The following is a 22,687-nucleotide window of genomic DNA, read 5'->3' on the forward strand; positions in this document are numbered from 1 at the left end:
AAATTAAATGGTCTGGATCAAGTTCCTAAAGTCCCCCAGCTTTAGGCTGTGGAGCTGTGTTTTCAGTAATTATATAATTAGTACCATTGGACTATCTTATTTCTGAGTTAGAGTGCCAGAAATAAGCTTACAGCATCATACTTGAATTATAAATAAATCCTCAAAGCAATTTTCCAACATCTAGTATAACACCCTTTCAGTTGATGAGAGAATGTTACTGCAGCAAAAATGAATACACTTGAAATTATCACTCTTGCTGGAAGTCCGTGTCCACAACCTTTTGCCTTTTTGCAATAGTGTGTAAGTGGCAATGTAATATTTAAAATATAAAAAATATATTCTCTCTCTGTAGGGTCATGTAGCTGTAACTGCAAGTGAGTGGGCTCTGGCAGTTTGTGGGCGTTTGCGGGGGAATGCAGGGGGCTCTGCAACAGTTGCTAAAGGGGTCGGAACAGCAATGGACATCACTGACCTCCAAGAGACAATACGATTTGCTGAAGAGTTTGCCCACATCAAATGCCAGCACACACAATGACATTCTTGCAAACACACACATACGCGCGCACACACACACCCTGACACCTACATTAATCTGCCTTCATGCGCACATACACACAGAGTGGACACATGCGAAATACCCACACCCAGGAACAGAATTACCTAAGATGTCTTTGAACAGATCACAAACTGGCAATTTTTTCTCTTTTGTATGTATGTATGTATGTATTCCTTTGTTTTAAAAGGAAGCCTGTTGTTTTTTTTCCCCTCTCCCCTCAGTAAATATTTGTAATGTGAAATTCCATTCTTTTTAATTAGTCTGTTATTCCCTTTCTCTCTCTCTCTCTCTCTCACTCACACCTTGGCTTACTCACTGTCATGTCTTTAGAGTTCAACTTTATTTCTTCTCCCAGGATGATATAAGGAAGTAAGTATCAACGCCAACATGTTATTTGTAAAAAGATGACTTGGAGCAGAAGCTGTTTATATAGCAAAGATGCTTCTGAATACCCTTTATGTCAGAAGAAAATGTTGGATGAACTGGTGTACAAAAAATGTGTGTTCATATAAATAAGGTGTAAGGTTAATAGCAGACATTAATGTAATGTACACCAGTTTTGAGTGTAGCATAAGTCAATTGTCCAGAATATTTTTTGTTTACTCTCTGCTGTAGATGGTTAGATGAAACTTTAGTAATTCCTTCTAAAGAGAGGTATACAAAGACAAAATTCACGTCAAGATTCACAAAGACAGTATCCATGTGACAATAGAGGCCACAGAGCAACAATAGTGCTGAAGCAGCTGTGTGTACAAGCTGTGTGTGTTTGCACTTTCCTTACGTGCTTTTGAAATGCAGAGGATGTTTTTATTACACTTAACTTTGCTTGAAGAAATATAAGCTACAAGGATCCGATTCCAAAAACCTGGAATAGTGTCCCAGAATTTTAGGAACACAAGTAATACAGCTGTAAAATATAGCTATTAAAGAAGCTGCATATGTCTTCCTACATATATAATATGTAACAGTGCTATTATTTAGTTAATTTAATGTACATTCTACAATATCTTGTTGTTGAGTAAACTCCTCAGGATTAGTTTTATACTTCTGCTGATATTTTTCAACCATACAAGACATAGCATCCACCTTAAACTACAAAAACCCAATCATGATGTTTTTGTAAATAATGAACAAATTTTTATTTCTACAAAACATTTTCTTCAGTAAAATCAAATGGATTTCTTTTACTGGGTATTATGTCAGTAGACATCATTAACAGTTTAAAAAATAATAATAATAATTTGCAGGACATACAACTTTAATAAATTCCGATCTTTAGTCAAGCTGGAGGAAATGCCATTCATCTGCAGTAAATGTTGCTGTAAGATTAGCCCAAGGCCAAGCAAAGCCACTGAAACAAAGACATTAACAATGTTAAATTTCCATATTATCATGCATCATAAGGAAATTTTATGACCCCATGACCATATTTATTATTACCTACCTGCATAATATCCAGCTCAATCTTCCCTGTGTTTTTCTTATCAAACTTCTGGAATGTTTCTGAATAAAACAGAAAAAAAATAAGTATAAACATATATGTCTTAAACATGTTACTGACATCTAGTTTAACCAAAGATTATTTCCTAAATTACGTTAAGGGTTATTGAAGCTATTTGAATTTTAAAAATAATAAATGCTTTTGGCTGGTAAATTTAAACAGTACATGTGAATAACTTTTCTGCAGTTTACTCTAATGCAGAGGGCAGCATTGTCTGAAAAGTTTCACTCACGGAAAAGCAATTCCAGCCGGATCACACAGCTCACAAAGGCATCAAATTCAATGGCACTTTCCAGATCAGAGTAACGTGAGACAATTACTTGTAACACTGAACTGTTCAGCGTGAAGCCTGAAAAAAAAACAATTTGAGATAATGAAATAATTACTTACACCAAATGCTTTAAAAATCTTTGTTAAAATTTTACTGTTGTTAAAATTAAGTTGTTACTTTATGATGCCACCGCAACACACTTTGAGGAATATGCTAACTGTTGGCTAAGAGATACCTAGGTGGCTTGAAATCAGATCTCTAAACATGTAATTCACTTTCATACTTTCATCTGTCAGATAAACCAGAGCTTCTGGTTTTCTGGCCCTTGGCACACTCATGCTTTGATCATAACTAGAGTATGATAATCAACATGATTATAACAAGCAAATACATCTACAGCTTGATCATGAGAAGTGGAGTTTATCACTTGTAATCTAGTGATGTGAACACTTGGTCAGAACCAAACTTATTCAACTTAAAGAGAAAATGTGTACCTGCTTCAATCAGAGCTTCTCTGATCTCGTGGGAGCTTATGGTACCAGATTTGTCTGTGTCACGGTGCTTAAAGACTTCCTGCAGACATAACAATAGAGTTGTTTACAGTTCCAATCAAAATTATTTACAATTTTCATTTTACAAATTTCAGCTGAGTTTTTCCTCCAAATTCAACACAAAATGCCAGTTTTAATGTACTTTAGTACTTGGTAGAGCAACCATTTGCTGTTATGACCTTCTGCAAACGTTAAGACAGACACCAGCTTCCGGCAGTGTTCCTGAATCTTAACTCATTCCTAATAGGCCAGGGATGGGCAATCTTATATGAAAAAGGCCATTACGGCTGCTGGATTTTAGTTCATTCACTTCTGTGGCTTATTTAAATGGTTTTGAACATATTGGAGCCAAGAATTCTTGTGCTTTTACGTTTGTATGTGTGTACATCTTGCAGATCAGGTATTGAGATCATGTGCCTTACTGTTCAAACTGAAACCTCAGTGCTTTCTTCCACTATATATATTGTTGCAGTACTTTTGCAATCACTCAAGGGTTTTTGACCACCTCAGGAATCTGTTGGCAGCCAACGATTGCTGTATAAACCAGCTGCATGGTGAACTACTTCAGATTCTTAGAGAATGTGGTGTGTATGGTTCTATATAGCACTTGTTCTGTTGTAACAAGCCAAAATTTGTAACAATAAGAGAACACTTATATACAGAAAGTTCTACATTGAAGCTTAACACCTTTTTCATCAAACTGAAGAACCATTTCACCAAGAATTTGTTGTGTAGTGTATGTATTTTTCATACAGGCTGCAGGCGGAGGTGTGTGGGGGGTTGAGGGTGCCTGACACCACCATGAACCAGAACCACTGCCTTAAAGAACACTTGAAGAATCCTTTTGTTCAGAGTTGGCAGATTTCTCCTCTGCAGTGTTAGCCACTGCCTAGTTTTTCAGTGAAGCAGGCTGGGTTGGTGAGCTCGCAGTGCATGATGGGATGCAGTGTACCATGAAGATAGCTCTGCTGTAGACTGCAAATCAGAGTGGATCTGGGTACCTTTTAGTGTACTGCAAATTTTCAGTTTGGTCATATACTACATACAACTTTTAGCTAAATTCAGTATGAATACAGCCTGAAGGGTAGGCTTAAAACAGTATCTGTTGGAACATTCAGTGGCTGCCTTGCACAAACAAGATAATTAATACTAAAAAATAGCAGTGATTAACTAAAATTCTCTAATATCATTCACAGTCAACACGCCCTTAGCAAATCCACAATTTGATGTGTTTTATCTCACGCACACCTGATGCAACAATATGAAGCCCTTGAATAATTGCATCAGCTCTGCTTTAGACAACACCTAATTTACAAATGTTTATGAGGGAATCTGTTCAGGGGTGGAATCATTCTTAGACTGCAGTAGTCATTAAAAGTGTCCTTTGGTGTTGAAAATTTAGAAACTACTTGATTCATATTAGTTATGTTAAGCCATTCAATGGTTCTTGTTTAGTTTAGTACAAATGGCTTATTATTCATTGATTTTGCTAATAAGCCTAATTGGGGGTTGAATCATGTTGATTGCTACTGTAATTAATAAAACCTCTATACTGTTATACTACTTGTTATATACAAAATATAAATAAATACAAAATGTATTTCCTGACAGCTAAATAATCAGCAAATAAATAAATGAATAGTACCAAGTATATAAACTGCTCTAAGGTGTATAAGTGAGATGTGCAACATCAAAAAGAAAAATAAGCAAACAAACTGTAATACAGTATGTCTGTAATTTACCAGATATTTTTGCAACTTCATCCAGAAAGTGTGAAATTCCAGAAGCCCAAGTGTTCCATTACCGTCTTTCTGAGAGAAGTCAAGGACAAAACGGGCAAATGATTCAAACTGTATCCCAGATTATGTTTCATGTGTTCAAGATGAACTGATTCATTGTTAAGTGACAAAAAAAAACAAAAACAATTGTTTGACCAATGCTTTAACTAAAAAAAATATATATTTTAAATACCCATATATTTAGCCTGTTCCTATATTAAACATGCATGTTTTAATTCACGTATAAAACATTTTCAAACATGCCTTTTTAAAATATGTATTTAAAAAATGCATAATCCAATATATAATCCAAATAATATTGGTGTACATGTGGTTGCGGAATAAGCTTGGTGGAATGTGGTTGCAGAATAAGAGGTTATTACAAATATGGTCAGTGTTGTAGAAATACTGACAAATTTTAGTTTAGTGGGTAACTAGTTTCCTCACAGTGAATGAGGATCCATTTATATTAAGCTCAGGTTGGAACAGCAATAAGCAACACATACAAATAAGTGTCCTTGGGCAAGACTAATAACACTGCTTTTACCTACAGTATTGTGCAATAATCTTAGGCACCAAAGATTTTTTTTTATTATTTACCATGGTTAATCTTGTCAATAAGTGTGGTTCTTGTATAAAGTTATGTATGTATAATTGAATTACAAAATTCTTCTAATTATAATGTATGTACATTGACACAATAATGCATTTTAAATAATAAAAAGATTATTGCACAAAACTGGATATTTGCAATATACATTTGCTCTGTAAGAATCTTATCAGATACCCTAAAAAGCAAATATCAATATATAAAGGATACATCAAGCAGACTGATGATGTGGCGGCATGTCTCAATACTGAAGCCATTAGTTTTCAGGTCAGTTCCTGTGTGACACAAAACAGAACAGAGAACCAGACTCAAGTCAGTAAGTCATAACAAATGCCTATGAAGTGAAACAAATATACCATTCCATCTGACACTTGGCACTGAGCCTGGTTATTATGGCGCTTTTCCACTCCAAGCAAGCAGAATATGGCCGTAATGTGACATGTAAACTTTGCTGCGCGCTGATTGGCCAGCACCATAAAATGCAGATCTCTAGCACAAACTAACCATCTGTTAGAGATGGTGTTGTGTGACGTCACCAGCTATGATTTAAGGGGGAGCTGGGCAAATGGAAAAACAATTTGAGTTTGGTACCATGCAACTGAAAAGCATCATTAGACTCCAGAGTTCTATTCTAATGACAGTACTATTCTATGCAGTTTATACACGTTGTGGATTTGTATTATACAATTGTTTGCTAACTTCTGGATGTACAGTGTATCAACCAACAAAATTAAGTTGATATTTCAGTTTTCTTCTTAATTCTAGTAGTATTTTTAATTTTTTTAATAGTATCCTCTCTGAATACAACAGATAAGAGAAAATGTGTGAACGTAACAAAAAATGTCTTACGCTGAGACACTATTCGGTCCAGAATCTTCTGCAGCTCAACAGCTGAAATTTCAGCGTCCTGTTGAACACAGATGCAGGGTCTTGGTTGAAAAAGCCATGGAAAAATGCCAATCAATGTAGATAATGTTCATAAACATTGACGTACAGTTCCAGCAATCTGCTTGAAGAGGTGCTTGAAATGTGGGTCCACATCTTTCTCCGAGATTTTATCCTTTCAAGGAAAAGCATTATTATCAAATCACATTATATGGATATATGCATTTATCTTTGTTCTTCTGTATTTCCTTAAGCAGGTACAAACCCCATTTCCAGAAAGGGGTATTTTCTATAATGTAATATAAACAAGAATCTGTTATTTGTTAATTCTCTTGAAGCTTTATCTATGTGACAACACCACAAAAAAGGATTGCAAATAGTTTCTCCATAGAGCTCGAATGTATTTTTTAAATATAAACACATTTGAAATTTGATGCTTGAAATACACTCAAAGGTGGGTCAGTGGCATATTTTCTACTGTGTTACTGTGGGGGGTCATTAAACACATGCACTCTGGGTTGCCGTGCCATGCTGTTGTAGCACATACAAAATAAAGCCTGCCTTTGTCTTGCTGAAATAACCATAGACTTCTTTTACAGTGTCCAGCGTATGTCAGTCTAAAAATTGAATGTTTGCCTCCACATCAATGGAAACTCCTCACATATTTAAGTCACCCATGCTGTGGTCACTGATGCAACCCTCTACCACAAGAGATACTTTTGCATAAAGGAGTGTTCTATAAGGATATTCCCTTAGCACAGAATACACAATGTTTAATTTTTTCATGCAAACAAATTGAAACATGGACTCCTCTGACCACAGCCCTAGAGTCTTTTCTTTTGGACCATCTGAGATGAGTTTGGGTCCTTTAGGGGTTCCACATAGAACTTATGTATGGTTTCTCCTTGTGTAATAGTTTCAGATTGTGGTTCTTGATGCAGTGGTGGACTCTGATAAGTGAGTTTTTTTAATTACTCCCAAGACCAGGTAGTCATATTTATCACTTTAGCATGATAGTTTTTATGCAGTGCCATCTGACAGTTGAAGGTCATGCACATTCAACACTGATGCATGCGAGATATATTTCCAGATTTCTTGAATCACTTTACAGAAATAAAAAAAAGTATGATAGATGATATAAAATTTAAGTTCATTGCATACTTAAAATATTTTCTGTTTAATCTCCCATGAATTTTGTCATAAAGTGTTGAGCCAAGAACTAATTTTGCTGGCAAACTTTTCATGAATGAATACCTTTTATGTTGACCTGCTAAGTGTAATGCTTCAAAAAAGTCTGACATAAATTTTTCTTATTATTTTCCCCCTGGCCCTCCTTTTTGATGGTGTGTTGCAAGCGTCAAATAAAAAATTTGTTCATATTTACAAAACACAATTGTATTTTACACAGTGTCCTAACTTTTTCAGTAAATATGTTTGAACTTGAACTGGTATGTTTTAATAGAACAGACTGAAAAAAGAACACAATAACTTAAGGTTAAAGAATAACTTAAGGTCAAAGACAAAAAAAAACACAATGTGCCATTGATGTGACATACCACACTTGTGTGTAAATGTTACTGGAGTGCTAATAGTGCCCTCTTGTGGGAAATCCTCGGTCTGCTAAACATAACTAAATGAGTGAGTTACAATTATTTAAAACTGATAAATTTGAAAATGGACATTTATTACAATCACTTGCAAAACACACAGGTAAATATCTAAATCAACCAAACAATAAATGTATGGATCACCTTCATACTAGCTGAGTGCCATAAAGTAATTTCTTAACTATTTTTATTTTTGATTCATTGCATATTCTTGTTCTCACATTTAGTTCATTTATCCCATATTTAAAAATTAAGATATCTTATTAGCCAAAAGGTATAAACCCCTATATATACCACTAATAGTCTATATTTCAACTTGCTTACCTGTTTAATATTTGCGCAGATGTCTGACTCCATCGGTCTGAAAAACACAAGGAAATGTTTTTTGGAATTGTAAATGTCTAGATTGAACTGATCAAATCATGCAGCTAAAGCAAATGTTTTTAATGGAAATATAACCCTGCTTTATTTCTGATTCAGGTTGTGTGTTTTCATATTGCTCTATAAATTTAGAGAGGTTCTAGAATAAATCAAATGCTGAATCTAGAATCTAACTTAAATCTGCCTTTAAATACAAAAACAATTATATTATTTACTATTTATATAATAATATTTATAGTGTTTCATTATTAAAATGCATTAAATGTCATGTAATTTCTAAATTTGCAAAGCTACTATTTTAAAACGTTTTAAAGATGGATTTTAAATATGGTTTTAAAGAGAATATGTTATACGAAAGCACTCTAGAATGGAAAATGCGTGCAGTAACCACCAGGCACCACACAAAACCCAGTTGTTAACTTGATTATTTGACATTATTTGTGCTCTGCTTCCTGGGATAAAAAATGTAAAGCACTGTACCCAGCAGTAGCCTGCTTCTCAGTGAAAACTCGCAGGATGAAGGTGCCTTTGCGATGAGGCTCGAAGGTGGAGGGAATGATGACATATTCTCCGGGTGGTAACTTGAAGTGGGTGCACACCTCACGCATGTTTATGAAAGTGTCACTCATGGCAATAGCTTTCTGACGCAGTAACACATCAGGACCTAGGTGGATGTTATTGAGACCTTTGTACTGCATTACACAGGAAAATATCAAAATACAAAAAAAAAAAAAATTGGTTATAAGTCAAACATATATAATCTAAATTATATTGGTTTCCATGTGGTTGTGGAATAAGATTTGGGTCTAAGAGGTTATTACAAATGTGGTAACTGTTGTAGAAATACTGACAAATTCTAGCATAGTGGGTAACAGCACTGCTTTCCTCACAGAAAAATGAGGTTCCATTTATATGGAGTTCCTTCCAAGGTTTCTTCTTCGTGTGCTGAGGGAGTTTTTCCTTGCCACTGTTGCCCCTGGTTTGGTCATAGGAGGCTTGGACGCGGATCTTTGTAAAGCTGCTTTGTGACGACTTTTTGTTGTGAAAAGCGCTATATAAATAAAATTTGATTGATTGATATGGAGCTCATGGTGGAACAGCAATAAGGAATTCGTACAAATAAGAGTCCTTGGGCAAGACTAATAACACTGCTTTATTGGTTAAAATTAATCCAGATCATAATGAGTAAGCTAAAGAACAAGAGTGTTTACAGACATGCAAAGGTTTGGGTGTAAAATTTGGGATGGTTAAAACTATTTTCTGATTAATTTTTGAGTGAAAATTCACATTCTGTACACTCCTGCACATAACTATTGCTGATTGTAGGAATCTGCACAACAGTGAAACATAATATTAGCTTGTGAAAAAGATATGGCACATTTATTAATATAATTTTCTCTAAGATATTCATATGTTAGCATATAAGCAGAAAAGTATGGGCATTGAAACTTGCTATATAAAAATAACAGCTTGACCAGAAGCATGTGAACTTTTGCATACAAATGTAAAGCGGGATCTTGTGGATGCTGTTTAAGGGAAAATTGCTGCAACAGCCATACATACCTCGTCTGGAACCTGTAATAAAAATGAGAATAAAGTTATTCTTTTGCAACTTACATACAGCACTAAACTTGTAATTATTGGATTAAGCAACTTTAAATAAGATTTCAATTTCTTTAAATAAGATTACGATTATTATCATTATTACTGCAATATTGTAAATATACCAAGCACAATGATTCTATTAAACAAGAATTATCTAAACTTACTAGCATGTATTATTCTATTTCACAGTAATCAGTGACTTTCAGTTGACTGGGAATCTCTTGATGATTCTCCAATTTTGGTGGGAAACTCTTGTTAACACTGATGTAACCTTGGTAATTACACTGGAAATTTACATCAAATTTTTCATGTTACCTTGTAGATAGCAAATCCAATAGTGTTAAGGTCTCGTCCAAACTGTCGTTCTTTGCGTCCATCTTTCTGCATTAGACCAACCAGAAATGAGCAGCCATCCACTCCATCAAGGGGATCATCATCCACATCCTCCAGCTTTATTACATACTGGGGGTTTGAGCAGAACGTTGCTGGACAAACACAAGATATAATTTTATGCCAATGACTAAACTGATCCCAAGGTATGTTACTTTGAATTACCTCCTAACCACTGATTTACAGTGATCAGATAATCAGAAACAGATAGTCTGTTTATAGAGGACTGTCTATTACATCACACCCAATATTATAAATAACAAATTTGATTTAAATCAGATGCATTTTTTTACACCCTTTTTACATGGAAGTGGCACTGCGCAATAAGTAGTATTGCTGTCCCACCACTTCAGGATCTTGGGGTTGTGGGTTCAAGCCCTGCCTCGGGTGAGTATTTGTAAGGAGTTTGGTGTGTTCTCCCTGGGTCTGCGTGGGTTTCCTCCCACAGACCAAAAACACATTTGTGGATTGATTATTGAGCATAGTGTGTGTGTTTGTGTGTGTCTATTTATGGTTGTTTTAGTGTTTAGAAGTCTAGGGCATGTACACAGGTTGTGTGTGCATGGCCTACAGGTTGTAGAACTGGGAAATAGGAAAGCTAAGCAGATAGTGAAGTACTGTTCAGTCTCTGCAGTTATAGGGAGCTAGTTTATCTGGAGAAGACTCTGTTACCTGTACCCATGAGAAGTGCATATTGTGAACTTTTTATATTATATTTTATTTCATAGGTTAAAACCAAATAAAGTATTGAATTGTGTGTGTGTGTGGAAAACATTTATTTTCTCTATTACATTTCTGATATAATCTGAATATATCACCTCTCCTTTACATTATGTGAAAATTGAATGCTGAACAAATTATTTGTTTCATAAATATAATCTATATTTACTTTTGCTTCCTTTAAAAGTTGAAGACCGCTAGTAAGAGTTGTAAAAGAATGATTTCAGTAAAATAATGATTTCCACGTATGTAAAAATGACTATTTTAGAGATGTGAATATAAATATCTGAATTATGACGATAGTTACCTGGATAACACACATCCCTGTATATTTGTAACTTAGAATCCCAAAAAATAAAATAAAAGCACCTGGGTTGTTCCTACAGCCTCCAGCAGTACTGCCCACTCTCCAGGTTCCTTCAAACTGGTGATGGCCCCAGCGGTGCACGTCATCACTACTCAAAGTGTCTGGTGTAAGGTTACAGATTTCCAGCTTAGAGTACTGCTGAATCAAGTCTGCATAGGCCATCCTGGAAGACAGTTGGAAGGGTTTTTATAGTAATTTTAAATAAACTGAATGTGTGATGACTGCCTGTGAGGAGTTTGGTGTGTTCTCCCCATGTCTGTTAGTTTCCCCTGGGTGCTCCGGTTTCCTCCATAGTCCAAAAACACATGTTGGTAGATGGACTGGCTAGTCAAAAGTGTCTATAGGTTTGAGTGTATGTGTTGCCCTCTGAAGGAATGGTACCCCCTCCAGGGTGTGTTCCTGTCTTATGCCCAGTGATTCCGGGTGGGCTCCGGACCGATCGCGACCCTGAACTGGATAAGCGGTTACAGACAATGAATGAATAAATGAATGTGTGGTTTGCTGCTCTGGATCAGTAATACACTAATGAAAATTTCATCCTCACCAGAACTCTCCGTCATCTGCTGAGTAATCCAATTTGGCTTTCTCCTCCGACAGCACCTTGTCCCACTCTTTGGAGCTGAGAAAGAGAAAACTGTCATTTTTTGCTTAACAAGCCAACATGTATCACATTTAAATAGGCTTTACTGGAGGAGGACACAATGGCACATACTAGTCCATAATTCTCAAAAAATAAAAATAAAAATAGATAAATTAAAATGTGTACAACAAAATTCAGGTCAAGCAAACTTTTCATAAAAACTCTGTGTAGTTCCACCCATTTTGGATGAAGGCAACAATTCACATTTTTTCAGAAAGCAAGTAATTTTTAAAAAAGTTAGATTAATTGACTTTAAATCACAGTTGCACTATAAATGTTCACTTTTATGTCTTGTCATTTTCAAAATTATTTACAGGCTACAAATTTTATGTGATGAAATTAAATCTGATAACAAACAACTTATAAACAGTGTAGATGTTTTGACCAATCACTCATTCTGGGATATCACAACAAACTGGCCAACTGTCACAATACAAGTTTCTAGTCACAAAAATTGGATATGGTGACCTTCTGGTCAATACAAAACAGCTTTGATATCTAGATCAGTATTAGCTCACAATAAATTATTATATATTATATATTCTATTCTATTCTGTTCTATTGTTCTTTCTATGTTGCTCCAATCATTCAAATCTAGTAGAAAACAAATATAAATTGTTAAAACAAATGTGGCAAAAGGGTTGAAGGAACCACTTTGGTATCTTAAAATATTTAATTAAAGCATAGTTGAATTTTAAATACATTTAAATTAAATTTAAATTTATTTTCACTTTGTCAATGATATTATTTCAAAGAACATTTAATGCCGAATAGTGCATTGTTAAATTATTTGACAATTTGGTGCAATAAACCCACTCATCACTCCAGGCACCGGTCCACTCCACCTGACCCCATGGGTTCCTGATCCGAACCAGCTGAACTGGAGTTCCATTCACATGGACCTACAGCAAACATAGGAATTATTGTGGACTCAGCAGTTCTTGCTACAAGTTTCATTGTTCAGGTTCCAACAAATTACTAGTTAAAAATAGAGGTCATTTGAATATAAGTTTTAAAATTTTACATTTGCTTGCCCAAACATAAAATTGTCCACATACAGATAACGATCTATTATTAGTGTTCATTAGATTTGCATTTTTCTAAAAGTGAAAGAATGAACAAACTCACCATCAGGTGACTGATGCAAATATCTGTTTAAGCCATTAAGGCTTGCGTTAAAGCAAACATATGATCTTATTAAACATTATTTGCACACTGAAAGTAAATATTATTACGGAGTTTCCACTTTTGTGGAACCATCCGTACCACTACAAGCAGTGCAAAAAAACCAAAACCCAATTGAATTAAACATGTCTTCGATTTAAGCTCAAATGAAGATATTAATTTATTTATTCATTCTTTCATTTGTTCATTCATTTTCTGTACATCTCTCCCCCTTTGCTCAGCACAATGGTTTACTAACATTAACAGAACTAAGTAGTTAGTGTTATCCTCCAAATACATTTCGAGTCTTCAAAGATGCCATTCTGATTTAACATTTAAGGAGGCGTTTGCTGACATTGTTCTTCCAGTTCCGTGGCACTGCTTGATGTGGAAGTTCTTGCTATTAGGTGGAATACAAAATAATAAAACTGGGGAGAAAACTGGATGACAATACCAGTATATGAAAAATGGCATCTATGACAAATAAATTACCTCATCCATATGTAGGTGATTGTGGGTGTGTATGCAATTTGCACTGATGTTTGATTTAATGTGTGCATATGTGTATTAGAGAAGAAGAGAGAGAGTCAAGTCTGACCACTTCTGCTCCGGTGACAGAGTAGGCATGTCCCTTCACCAGCTTCTGTCTGGTCATCGCTTCGCTTTCGTAGGAATTGGTGATCTGTTAGGAAATAAAGCACCTTTTTTCAAAGCAAGGTCAAATAACGCATTTTCATAACTATCATATCAATTAGTATAATAATAATAACTAAGAAAAACAAATATAACTTATCTATGTCTTTTAGCTAGTTGCAGTTTTTAACTACAAGGGTAACGTTAATTGAACTAACTCTGCTTTGACAAACAATGTGGTTAAGGGATGTTGCATGGCTGTTGCTATGTCCTAGGTGTTTCTTAAGACATTGTCAGGCTTTTTCTTTTTGTTAACTTGTTGTTGATAATGTCTATGCGAACTGGGGTGACAGAAATCCCTTGTGACCTTATTTATGGTAGTTACATTTGAAATCCTAGAACATTCCTCTGTTCATTTCCAATGGGAAAGAAAATAAATAGTGTATTTGGAAAAGCAGATTAAGAATCACAGATCTAACTGGTTCTGTAAGCATAAGCCTCCAATTCCCAGGCTCTACACTCCTGCAGAATTTTGCATCCCTAGCTTTGTCAAGACAACTTAATTACTACAGTTATTCTGTATGAAAATCAGTGTTGGATTTTGTGCTTACATCTATGGAGCAACCCAACAGAGACCCCCGGTTCAGTGCTTTTTTGATGATGTTGAAAAGGGTGGGTGGAGCTTTCCTCAGCTCGTAGCTCTCAGAGATACCACCAGTGAAGTCCTCGAAGCCCTCAGTGGTGGAGCCTCCAGACAGGGCCTCATAAGAGGTGTTCACCCTGTTGAAAAGCAGGACTGCAGTCAGAGATGCCAGAACCTTATTTACTGTTTATTTATACATGTAGTTCCTTCCATCTACCTGAAGCCTCCCTAACCCACGTCACTTAGCATAATGCTAGCTAATGTTAACTAATTAAGGCAGCTCTCCTGTTTCAAGTTCTGCTGTGATGTTGGAAGTTCATAAGCAGTGAGTATTTCATCTTGTCTTTCAGGTAGCATAATTTTTTGTTGGCCCTGCAGCTCCTGGTTTTTGTCACCACATGGTACACAAATCCAATTTTCTGTGCCACTTTAATAAATCACTCAGGATTAATGTTTTTATTTGAGAATGGTTGATATATTCAATAATCTATATACTGGAGAAATTTCCTTTAAAGACATTAACTTTGTAAAAAATCTTATTTATCTCACCACATTTATCATGATGAATTAAAGCCTGAATTTGAGGATTGTCCAAATAATGGTTAATAAATAAAGGATAATCTCTTTCCAGCCACTGAACAAACAAATGTATGTATGTATGTATTTCAAATTGAAAAGAACAAGCTAGTTGGGTGAGCTGGTATAAAATCTATATACTCTAGTTCAGTTGTGGTCTGTTTGCATAGGTTTGAGCTCCAAAATACTGGCTGTATCTAAATGAGGGGTGTGTACTGAAGAGAAAGAATTTAGTCATACACTATACATCATTAATTCATACTCTAGGTATGATTTTAGAGTTTGTGTGCTTTGTGGGACGTGTCTTCAGCTAGCAATGTTTGCTAAACTTGCCTATAATCACCTCCTACTAGCTGCCTCAGACAGGTACTCCTAGTGTAATGCATGCACACACACACACTCACTTGGGGGAAAAGCATCAGCTTTGTTTACACATGGGAAAATACACATACTCACTTAGCATAGGCCTTCTCCAATAGGGCACTCCAGAATTCGTTTCCCTCTTCAGAGTGGACAAACAGTAGCTCACCATTTTTGGTGGGCAAACGGTCATCAATGACAACATCCACCCACTCACCATACTGCCATAACTGTGGATGAAAATGTGTAGGTAAATGTAAATGGTGAGGTATTTAGACAGATGCTTTTTAAATATTCCCAATAGAGGGTCCCTGAATCCTATGAAACAGATCAAATCAAATCAAATAAAACATTTTTGTATAGGGCTTTTTACAACTGATGTTGTCACAATGCAGCTTCCCAGAATTCCAGTAAGACAAAGTTTTGACATGAAATGTAAATATGTGAAGAATGTAAGAATGTAAAAAAAAAAAAAATCCCCAGGTGAGCAAGCCAAGGGTGACAGAGGCAAGGAAAAACTTCCTCAGCTGAGGAAGAAACCTTGGGAGGAACCAAGGCTCACAAGGGGTGACCTATCCTCCTCTGATCAATCGACTGATATCTCTTAAAGATGGCTATAAACACATTTAAAAACAAAACAAAGAATAAACAACTGTAAGTTCATTCTAATGAGCAAACATCTTATATTCTGCCAATTGGTATTATATCTTTAATTTACACTTGGGATCCAAAGCTTTTTAAGTGTTCATCCAATGCGGTAGGCCACCCCCTTCTAGGAAAAAATCCACTGTAGTCATGGCTAATACTAGCATGCTAAGAAGCCTGTCTTTATATATTATCTTAAGCAATGCTAATTTATTTCAGTTACTTTTTGTTTGATTTAGCTTTATTTAACTGACTTAAAACCATCACCTGACCTTCTAAGACTGTATTATTATAGAGGAGAGATGTGAAAGTTACATCTAAGACAAACAAGGTTATGTTTGTTAACATTCTGATTTGGCTGCAGGACTTTTTTTTTTATCTCAACCCTGTCAGCCAAACTCTGCATTTCTGTGGCTATGTTGTCGAGTTTGCCGTTTATTTCTTGGCCAAGAGTAATGTCCTGCCCAAGGTGAAAAATATCACTTTTGAAATCAGGTTTGGGGTATTATATGGCCTCTCCAGCATGTTACCATACCGGGGCATTTGCCAGAGTTGGTTTTATCTTGAATGTTGTCATTTTTCCTTCCTTTTCTGGCATTGAGTTAGTCTTTTCCCATTCAGCCATATGGTGAAGTTGTAAAATGGGAAAATTATTTGCAGTTCAGGAAGACCTGAATTGGTTCTAACTTCTCCATCAGCAAACCAGAAATACATTTTTGCTCATTATTTTAATTATTATTATTATTATTTTTTACATTTTTAAAAAAATTTAATAAACTTCTGTTTATTAGCAACAATTTCTTAAAGATAGAAACTAACTCATGAGACTCAAAATTTTAAGTCTTATTGTCACAGTCACATCAAGAAAACCATGTATCTTAAGCACTGAAACTTTGAGGCAATAAAATATTTTTGAAAGCTGTGTTTTTAACACCTTTTAAAACATTTATATAAGACATATACTGTAAGTCATAGTAGAGAGGAACACAAAACTTGTCCCCAAAGTAACACTTAAGAATATATCCTTTTAAGGGACAAGCAATTTAGTATATGGCAAACCAAATATTTGGTATATTTTTATATGTGAAAACAAAGCTACAAATAAGACACTGTTTAAAATAAATTTATTTTTTTATTACTCAGTAGTTGGTAGTAGTCTGGTCTCTGTGAATCCCACTCCCTCATTTAGTGAATAAGATTTTTTGGCATATACATTTCAAACGTGTGTGCATTTTACATATCAAATTAAACTACAGAACTGTATGTTTAAACCTTTTGACTTAGGACAAAAAAATTACTGAGTAATCTAAAGTAACATTTTATGTCAACTTGGGCATGTCCTGAATGTTTGCAGTATTTTATTTTATTTTATTTTTTAAATTGTTAATTTTGAGAGACAATCACCTCTTCACTTGTAACCATCTTCAGGATCCATTTTGCCTCTTAATTAATTTATTATTATTATTATTATTATTTATTGTATTCACTCTACAATTTGTCTAGATCAGAGAATATAATGTAAAAGTGATTTAGTGTACATTTAGTGACAATAATTCTTCATTGTTTCAGAGTTACATTTTAAGGCAGCTAAATAACAGACATGGTTTAGCAGCAAAATAGAAACTCCTGCTGTCCACCATGCAAAACTGGATGGTTGATCATTCTCAGAACTGCAGTAACACTATTTAGGGGAGGTGTGTTTGTGTTCCACTGATATAAATAGATCTGACTGAATTGCTGCTGGAGTTTTTAAAAACTGGGATTTACTATGTTGAATTTCCACCTTATGGTTGCAAAGTCAAAGACAGTCAGCATTACTGCTGTATTATTAATGATCCACCTCTGCCTTCTGGTGGTCCTGTGGGGGGTCCTGAACACTTAAGAACAGGGTGAAATGAGGCGAACAACATATTCAGTGCAAAATATGGAACTACAGTCTTACAGCATGTAGGACTACAACGTGCAGCCATTTAGTAAGTCAATAATATTAAGAAATAATGTGTCAGAAGGAAAAAAAATTAGTAGACAAAATAAAGTCTATTAGAATGTGTGTATAGTATCTCAGGATGATTTTTGAAATTTACACATTCCTAATTTTGATTACTTCTATTTATTTATTCATTGCCAATATAACACAATAAAATACTAACTGATAAATGCTACAGCTGCTTACTTTTATAAGCAGTTAAACTAACAAGAAATTAGAGATACTTTGAGTAACTGACTATGTTACTGTCTGTGAGATTGAGATTTGTTTAGCATTAATATACATTTATCATCCAAATCTGAAATAAAATTAAATGAGCTGAAAATTCATATTTTGGATGCTGTCAGCTGCCAGTTAGTCTAGTTAAACAGTCCAGTGTGCGGGTGTAAATTCTGAGAATTTTTGTTTGTTTGTTTTTACCCAACGGTAAAAGGTATCAGTCAATATTACATATTATTACAATGTATTTACAGAGTGTTTTGTGTTTTAAGAAAACGCTATATATGGCCTCATTTAAACACATTGAGGTTGGTAATACATGGACATGGGACAGAAAAACCTGTTGAATATAAATGACAGTGCAGAAAAAGAAAAATGCCAAACTGATGTAAAGTATCTCTGGGTTTTCCTAGACTTTTCCTAGCCTTTCAACTGGAAAATCACTTGCTTCTTATTTATTATAATCTGATAAGAATCCCACCTGAAAATGGAAGATGCCCGCATAGTCCTCTGTAAAACTCTGATCAGAAGGAACCACACGAGCCAAAATCTCCTTGTCCAGAGTCAGGGAGGCAATGGCTGCCAGTAACCAGCAATCACCTGTATGTGTCAAAAGTCAAGTAAATCGTTAACAGACAATCATGATACATGTTGCTGAACTAAAAAGCTAAACACAGCTAAAGTAGATGACTGAGGGCTTGTGGATTTGTAGATTTTTTGTGGATCTGTATACATGTCCAAATGTTAACAGACAACACTTTTAATATGTAAATTCATCTAGTATAACATACACCCATTAAGGAAAGATGTTTAATTGTTTACACAGGGCCTCATATATGAAACCTTCATAAGAACATGAGCAAACTGCATATTTTTTAAATAAAATGGACTTTCCTTATTTGTAACTTTTGAGCAAATTCATGGAGGCTGCTTAAACACTTACTTTTTAGTAAAACGTGTATGTTAGTAATACCAAATGATCGCAAATTTTACATTTCTTTACAATTAACATATTCTTATGATAATCCACGCCCATTTATTTCATATAAGGAAGCACTTGGACTGAGGAATCACAGCAAAAACCTCAAAATTCTACAGATTGCACTCTCTCGCCAGTTACAGTGTATCAAATGGAACATAGCTTAAAATTTCTGGGGTGACGCTGGTTAATTTCAGTGTCTTTTGGATGTTGTGCACAGTTATACGCATTTTCAAGAGCAGGTGTAAATTTTGTTCATACCTAGGAATGTTTTGATGAATCCAGAAATAACTGTGTAATAAACATTAAAGCAATGTATTAATCTTTATAATTGTAGTCTTATTTTTAAGTGGTACCCTGGAATGCTTTGAAGCAGCTGTATATGAGTGTAAAATCACCATGCCTAATACGTAGTGTCAGATCTAGGGAAATAAATCCACAGCAGTGAAACTGTGTTTTTGTAGTGATAAAGCCCCATCTAGTATCTTTAGATGAGACAGAATTCCAGAACATCTAACATCAGTAACATAACGACTAACCCTTTTCCAACACATATCCTAAAGTTTTCCAGAAGATCAGAAAGTGTAACTACAGAAAATGATCTATTAATAAATACCTTTCAGTTCATGAGATGTCCAAAACCCTTTGGTTATACAGTTAAATTACAGTACCATAAATTTTTTAGTGTCCCAGAAACCACATTATTACAAGAGGGATTTTGACATTTAGGCAGTTTGCACAATTATAATTGATAGGTCTTATGCTTGCATCCTCTGGAAGCCTACTTATCCTAGACCTACAAAACCTAAAAATAATCTTGACTTAAGATATGTTAGCCTTAATATGGTGTATGCATAAAATATTAATAATAGAGAAAAACAAATTAAATATTTCTGTAATGATAAACTGATAAAATCCCACTTATACTCAGCTGCCATTTTTGCTGTGCCATCAAATTGTTTCCACTCTTTCCTGCTAAGCAAATAATATTTAATATATGTCAAATTTAATTCTTTAAATTAAAATTATTTAGATCTTTATGGTGATTTGATCATTCAGTGATTCAGTTACCGTTCTACCACATTAACATTAATGATGGGGAGTACTGATTGATCTCTATCAGTCATGAAAATGCAGTTCGACTGCTTCATAGACTACTGCTGGGGGATTTATCTGTCTGGCAGAGTCTTGTTATTGAGCACATTGACTTAAAGCTCATGTTACAAAAGACCTTAGGCTCAGGTTAGTAATGCTATGCCTGAAAAGTAAGATTAAATCCAGCTGATGAATGAAATTTAGGTTAGGATCACAGCTGAAACTGTATGTATGTGTAGGCAAACTACATGATTACATGTGTTTGCAGTGACTCAGCTCAGATAAAAGAGAACTAATGTAAAACTTGTGGCTGGTTGTTATTGTGAGACTGATCCTCAGCAGTAACGCCCTGATATAGGCCCTGTGTGTGTGTGTGTGTGTGTGTGTTTTCTGACTTACTGGGATCAACTGCTTTGTGTAAGTTTGGGGTGGAGATTGTGTGGGAGTGAGCTGCAAATGTCCACCTTACACAATATCAACAGGTTATGTATAGGCTTCTATACTGTGAAACCAGTCTGTACAAATAGTCATGGTACAAATATTGCTTTTCACACTGAAGATCAGCATGGCGAGACAGTATTGAAACCTTTGTAATGAGTCATTCTCTATATGGCATAGATGCATAAATAATATATTTCCATGAGTTATTAACACAACAGGGTCTCTAAAACATTTAGAGGCATGATTGCTCAAAAAGAATACCTTTACAAGGTAGCCCATTTTCAATATGCAAGCTTATCTCACCTAAAGCTCCCTGACGGATGTCCGTCCTGGTAGCTCCATTGGAAATGAATTGAGGGTTTGCACACAGCTCCTTAAAATCAGTATTAACAGACAAATCATTAAGAAAAATGCATTAAGCATCATAATCATCAAAACTTTCAACAAAATCATAATTAGCAGCCATAACATTTAGCTCATGTATTTAGAAATAGAAACAGAAAACAAATTTAAAGTAGAAACTGCAAAAACATCTTTAGCAAAACAACTAGAACAACCAGGAATTTCATTTAGCAAAATAAATAAATCAGAGTAACAGTTCGGCAGCTAAAATTGTATATTGGCAGTAAATTCGGTAAGATTTTACATCCAGCTTAGCTTCATAATTTAGCTTTACTTTTGGAAAATTTTACTAAGCTTATTAAACATTTTAACCCATCCAGCACTTCTCTCAGCTGAAGCAGGTTTACTACAAAGCATAGCCCCTCTTACTGCTCAGTTCTTTGAAATAATTACATTCCAGTAAAAACTAAACTACTAGGATAGGTGCTTTAGAAAATAAGGAAATCAGAAAATGTAAATATGTTTCATGTCTATCCAAATAAATAACCCATATCTACTGGAACATTGTATGAAACTGCAGAAATATTACATTTTAATGTAAGTTTAACTTAAGTTTTTTGTATTTTCTTAATGTTTTTGATATAGTCTTCTTTAAAGCAGATTTTGCAACTAAAGTATGTGGAAAAGTCACGCTCAAATTGTGTGTTTGTTCATTATGTGAAAGTAAGTGAGCACATCCTATAGGCTACAGAAAACACATATTTGCATAGCATCGTTGTCCAATTACTATACAAAAACTACATTTGAACACAGCAGCTGTCCTTCACACTGTAAATACTTCATGATGAATAGACCAATAGAAATGCTCCAAAACTCCAAGACGTTGAGAAAGCTTTTTCCTTTTATAAAGCTGGTATTTTGGACATACATTGTTTTTCATTGGACAGCAAAGATATTTTTATTTAATAGGTATTTAATTTACAATTACTGTTTACTATGTGAATTCAATAAATATTTCATGAAGCGCTACAAATATTGTATATTTTCTATAAATATTATTCTGGACAAATATGAAACACTTTAATTTGCAGAAACAAAAGTTCATCACTAATGCCCTTACCCATATGTAACGCCCTGAACACCTACCTTTGGCCGTTTCCATTCGACCCCAGCAGTTTTGGAGGAGTAGCGGCCAAACTGGTTGTAGCCGAGAGAGCTGCTTTCAGCGGGAAATGTGGGATCGCAGAAGAGGGTCCGGCGCTGCAGGCAATCTCTCTGCAGACTCTTAAAGTCCTGGTTGTTGAAGGAAATGGCATTCTCATTGCTTCCCAGTCCATCCTCTTTGTCCTGCTTCCTGGACAACTCGGTAGCGATGCTGGACATCCTGATGTTGACTTGATTGTGTGTCTGTGATGCTGTTGGAGTGTGTGATGCCGAGGTTATGAAGGGAAGAGCGGGAAGCGGGTGGGGCCTTTGTGGATTCTACCTGTTTAACTATCCACAGGGTGAGGGGTGGAGCATACCTTGTTACCTGGCTGCAGGGGGAGGGTATGGAGCTTGCCTGTTTTCCAATATGCTGTTAGTGTGACCTCTGCTGGAGACAAAAAAGCTCTGCATATTAAGGGAACTTTTACACCCCTTGCATTTTTTGGTAGGTATTAAATAATAAAGAGATCTACTAAGAAATAGTATGTTGTTTCATACAATATTATATTTATTAAAGATTTTATAGCTTATTAAT

At 35.1% G+C, this 22,687-nt stretch overlaps 2 protein-coding genes across 3 annotated transcripts in view; one reads left to right on the top strand and one right to left on the bottom strand.

Annotated features, from left to right (window-relative positions):
- LOC136676887 (alanine--tRNA ligase, mitochondrial-like) overlaps nucleotides 1-789 on the top strand; it is a 28,975-nt gene extending 28,186 nt beyond the window's left edge. For both annotated transcript variants that reach the window (XM_066654162.1, XM_066654163.1), the window contains exon 22: nucleotides 353-789. In XM_066654162.1, coding sequence (XP_066510259.1) covers nucleotides 353-535 — 183 coding nt within the window. In that variant the 3' untranslated portion in view covers nucleotides 536-789. The remainder of the gene's footprint in view (nucleotides 1-352) is intronic.
- Nucleotides 790-1,684: 895 nt separating this feature from the next.
- Nucleotides 1,685-22,368, bottom strand: LOC136676328 (calpain-2 catalytic subunit-like). Its single transcript, XM_066653231.1, has 21 exons — nucleotides 22,093-22,368; nucleotides 20,908-20,977; nucleotides 18,571-18,689; nucleotides 15,335-15,468; nucleotides 14,271-14,439; nucleotides 13,625-13,708; nucleotides 12,679-12,764; nucleotides 11,767-11,841; nucleotides 11,225-11,385; nucleotides 10,061-10,230; nucleotides 9,704-9,715; nucleotides 8,621-8,832; nucleotides 8,084-8,120; nucleotides 6,262-6,327; nucleotides 6,117-6,174; nucleotides 5,478-5,542; nucleotides 4,622-4,690; nucleotides 2,823-2,901; nucleotides 2,290-2,406; nucleotides 2,001-2,059; nucleotides 1,685-1,907 (listed from the first exon to the last, which is right to left on the bottom strand). Exons 1-21 carry the CDS (start codon nucleotides 22,327-22,329, stop codon nucleotides 1,884-1,886), a joined length of 2,103 nt encoding a protein of 700 aa, XP_066509328.1. The 5' UTR covers nucleotides 22,330-22,368; the 3' UTR covers nucleotides 1,685-1,883.
- Between the last annotated feature and the right edge of the window lie 319 nt (nucleotides 22,369-22,687).

This window comes from Hoplias malabaricus, chromosome X2 (genome assembly GCF_029633855.1).
Source record: "Hoplias malabaricus isolate fHopMal1 chromosome X2, fHopMal1.hap1, whole genome shotgun sequence".
NCBI lineage: Eukaryota > Metazoa > Chordata > Actinopteri > Characiformes > Erythrinidae > Hoplias > Hoplias malabaricus.

Coding starts and splice junctions, on each gene's coding strand:
- LOC136676328 (XM_066653231.1), bottom strand. CDS start 22,329: ATGTCCAGCATCGCTACCGAGTTGTCCAGGAAGCAGGACAAAGAGGAT. Junction 12,765..13,624: donor CTGTCACCGGAGCAGAAGTG/GTCAGACTTGAC, acceptor TGTTTGCTGTAG/GTCCATGTGAATGGAACTCC. Junction 5,543..6,116: donor GGACCGAATAGTGTCTCAGC/GTAAGACATTTT, acceptor TGTGTCACACAG/GAACTGACCTGAAAACTAAT.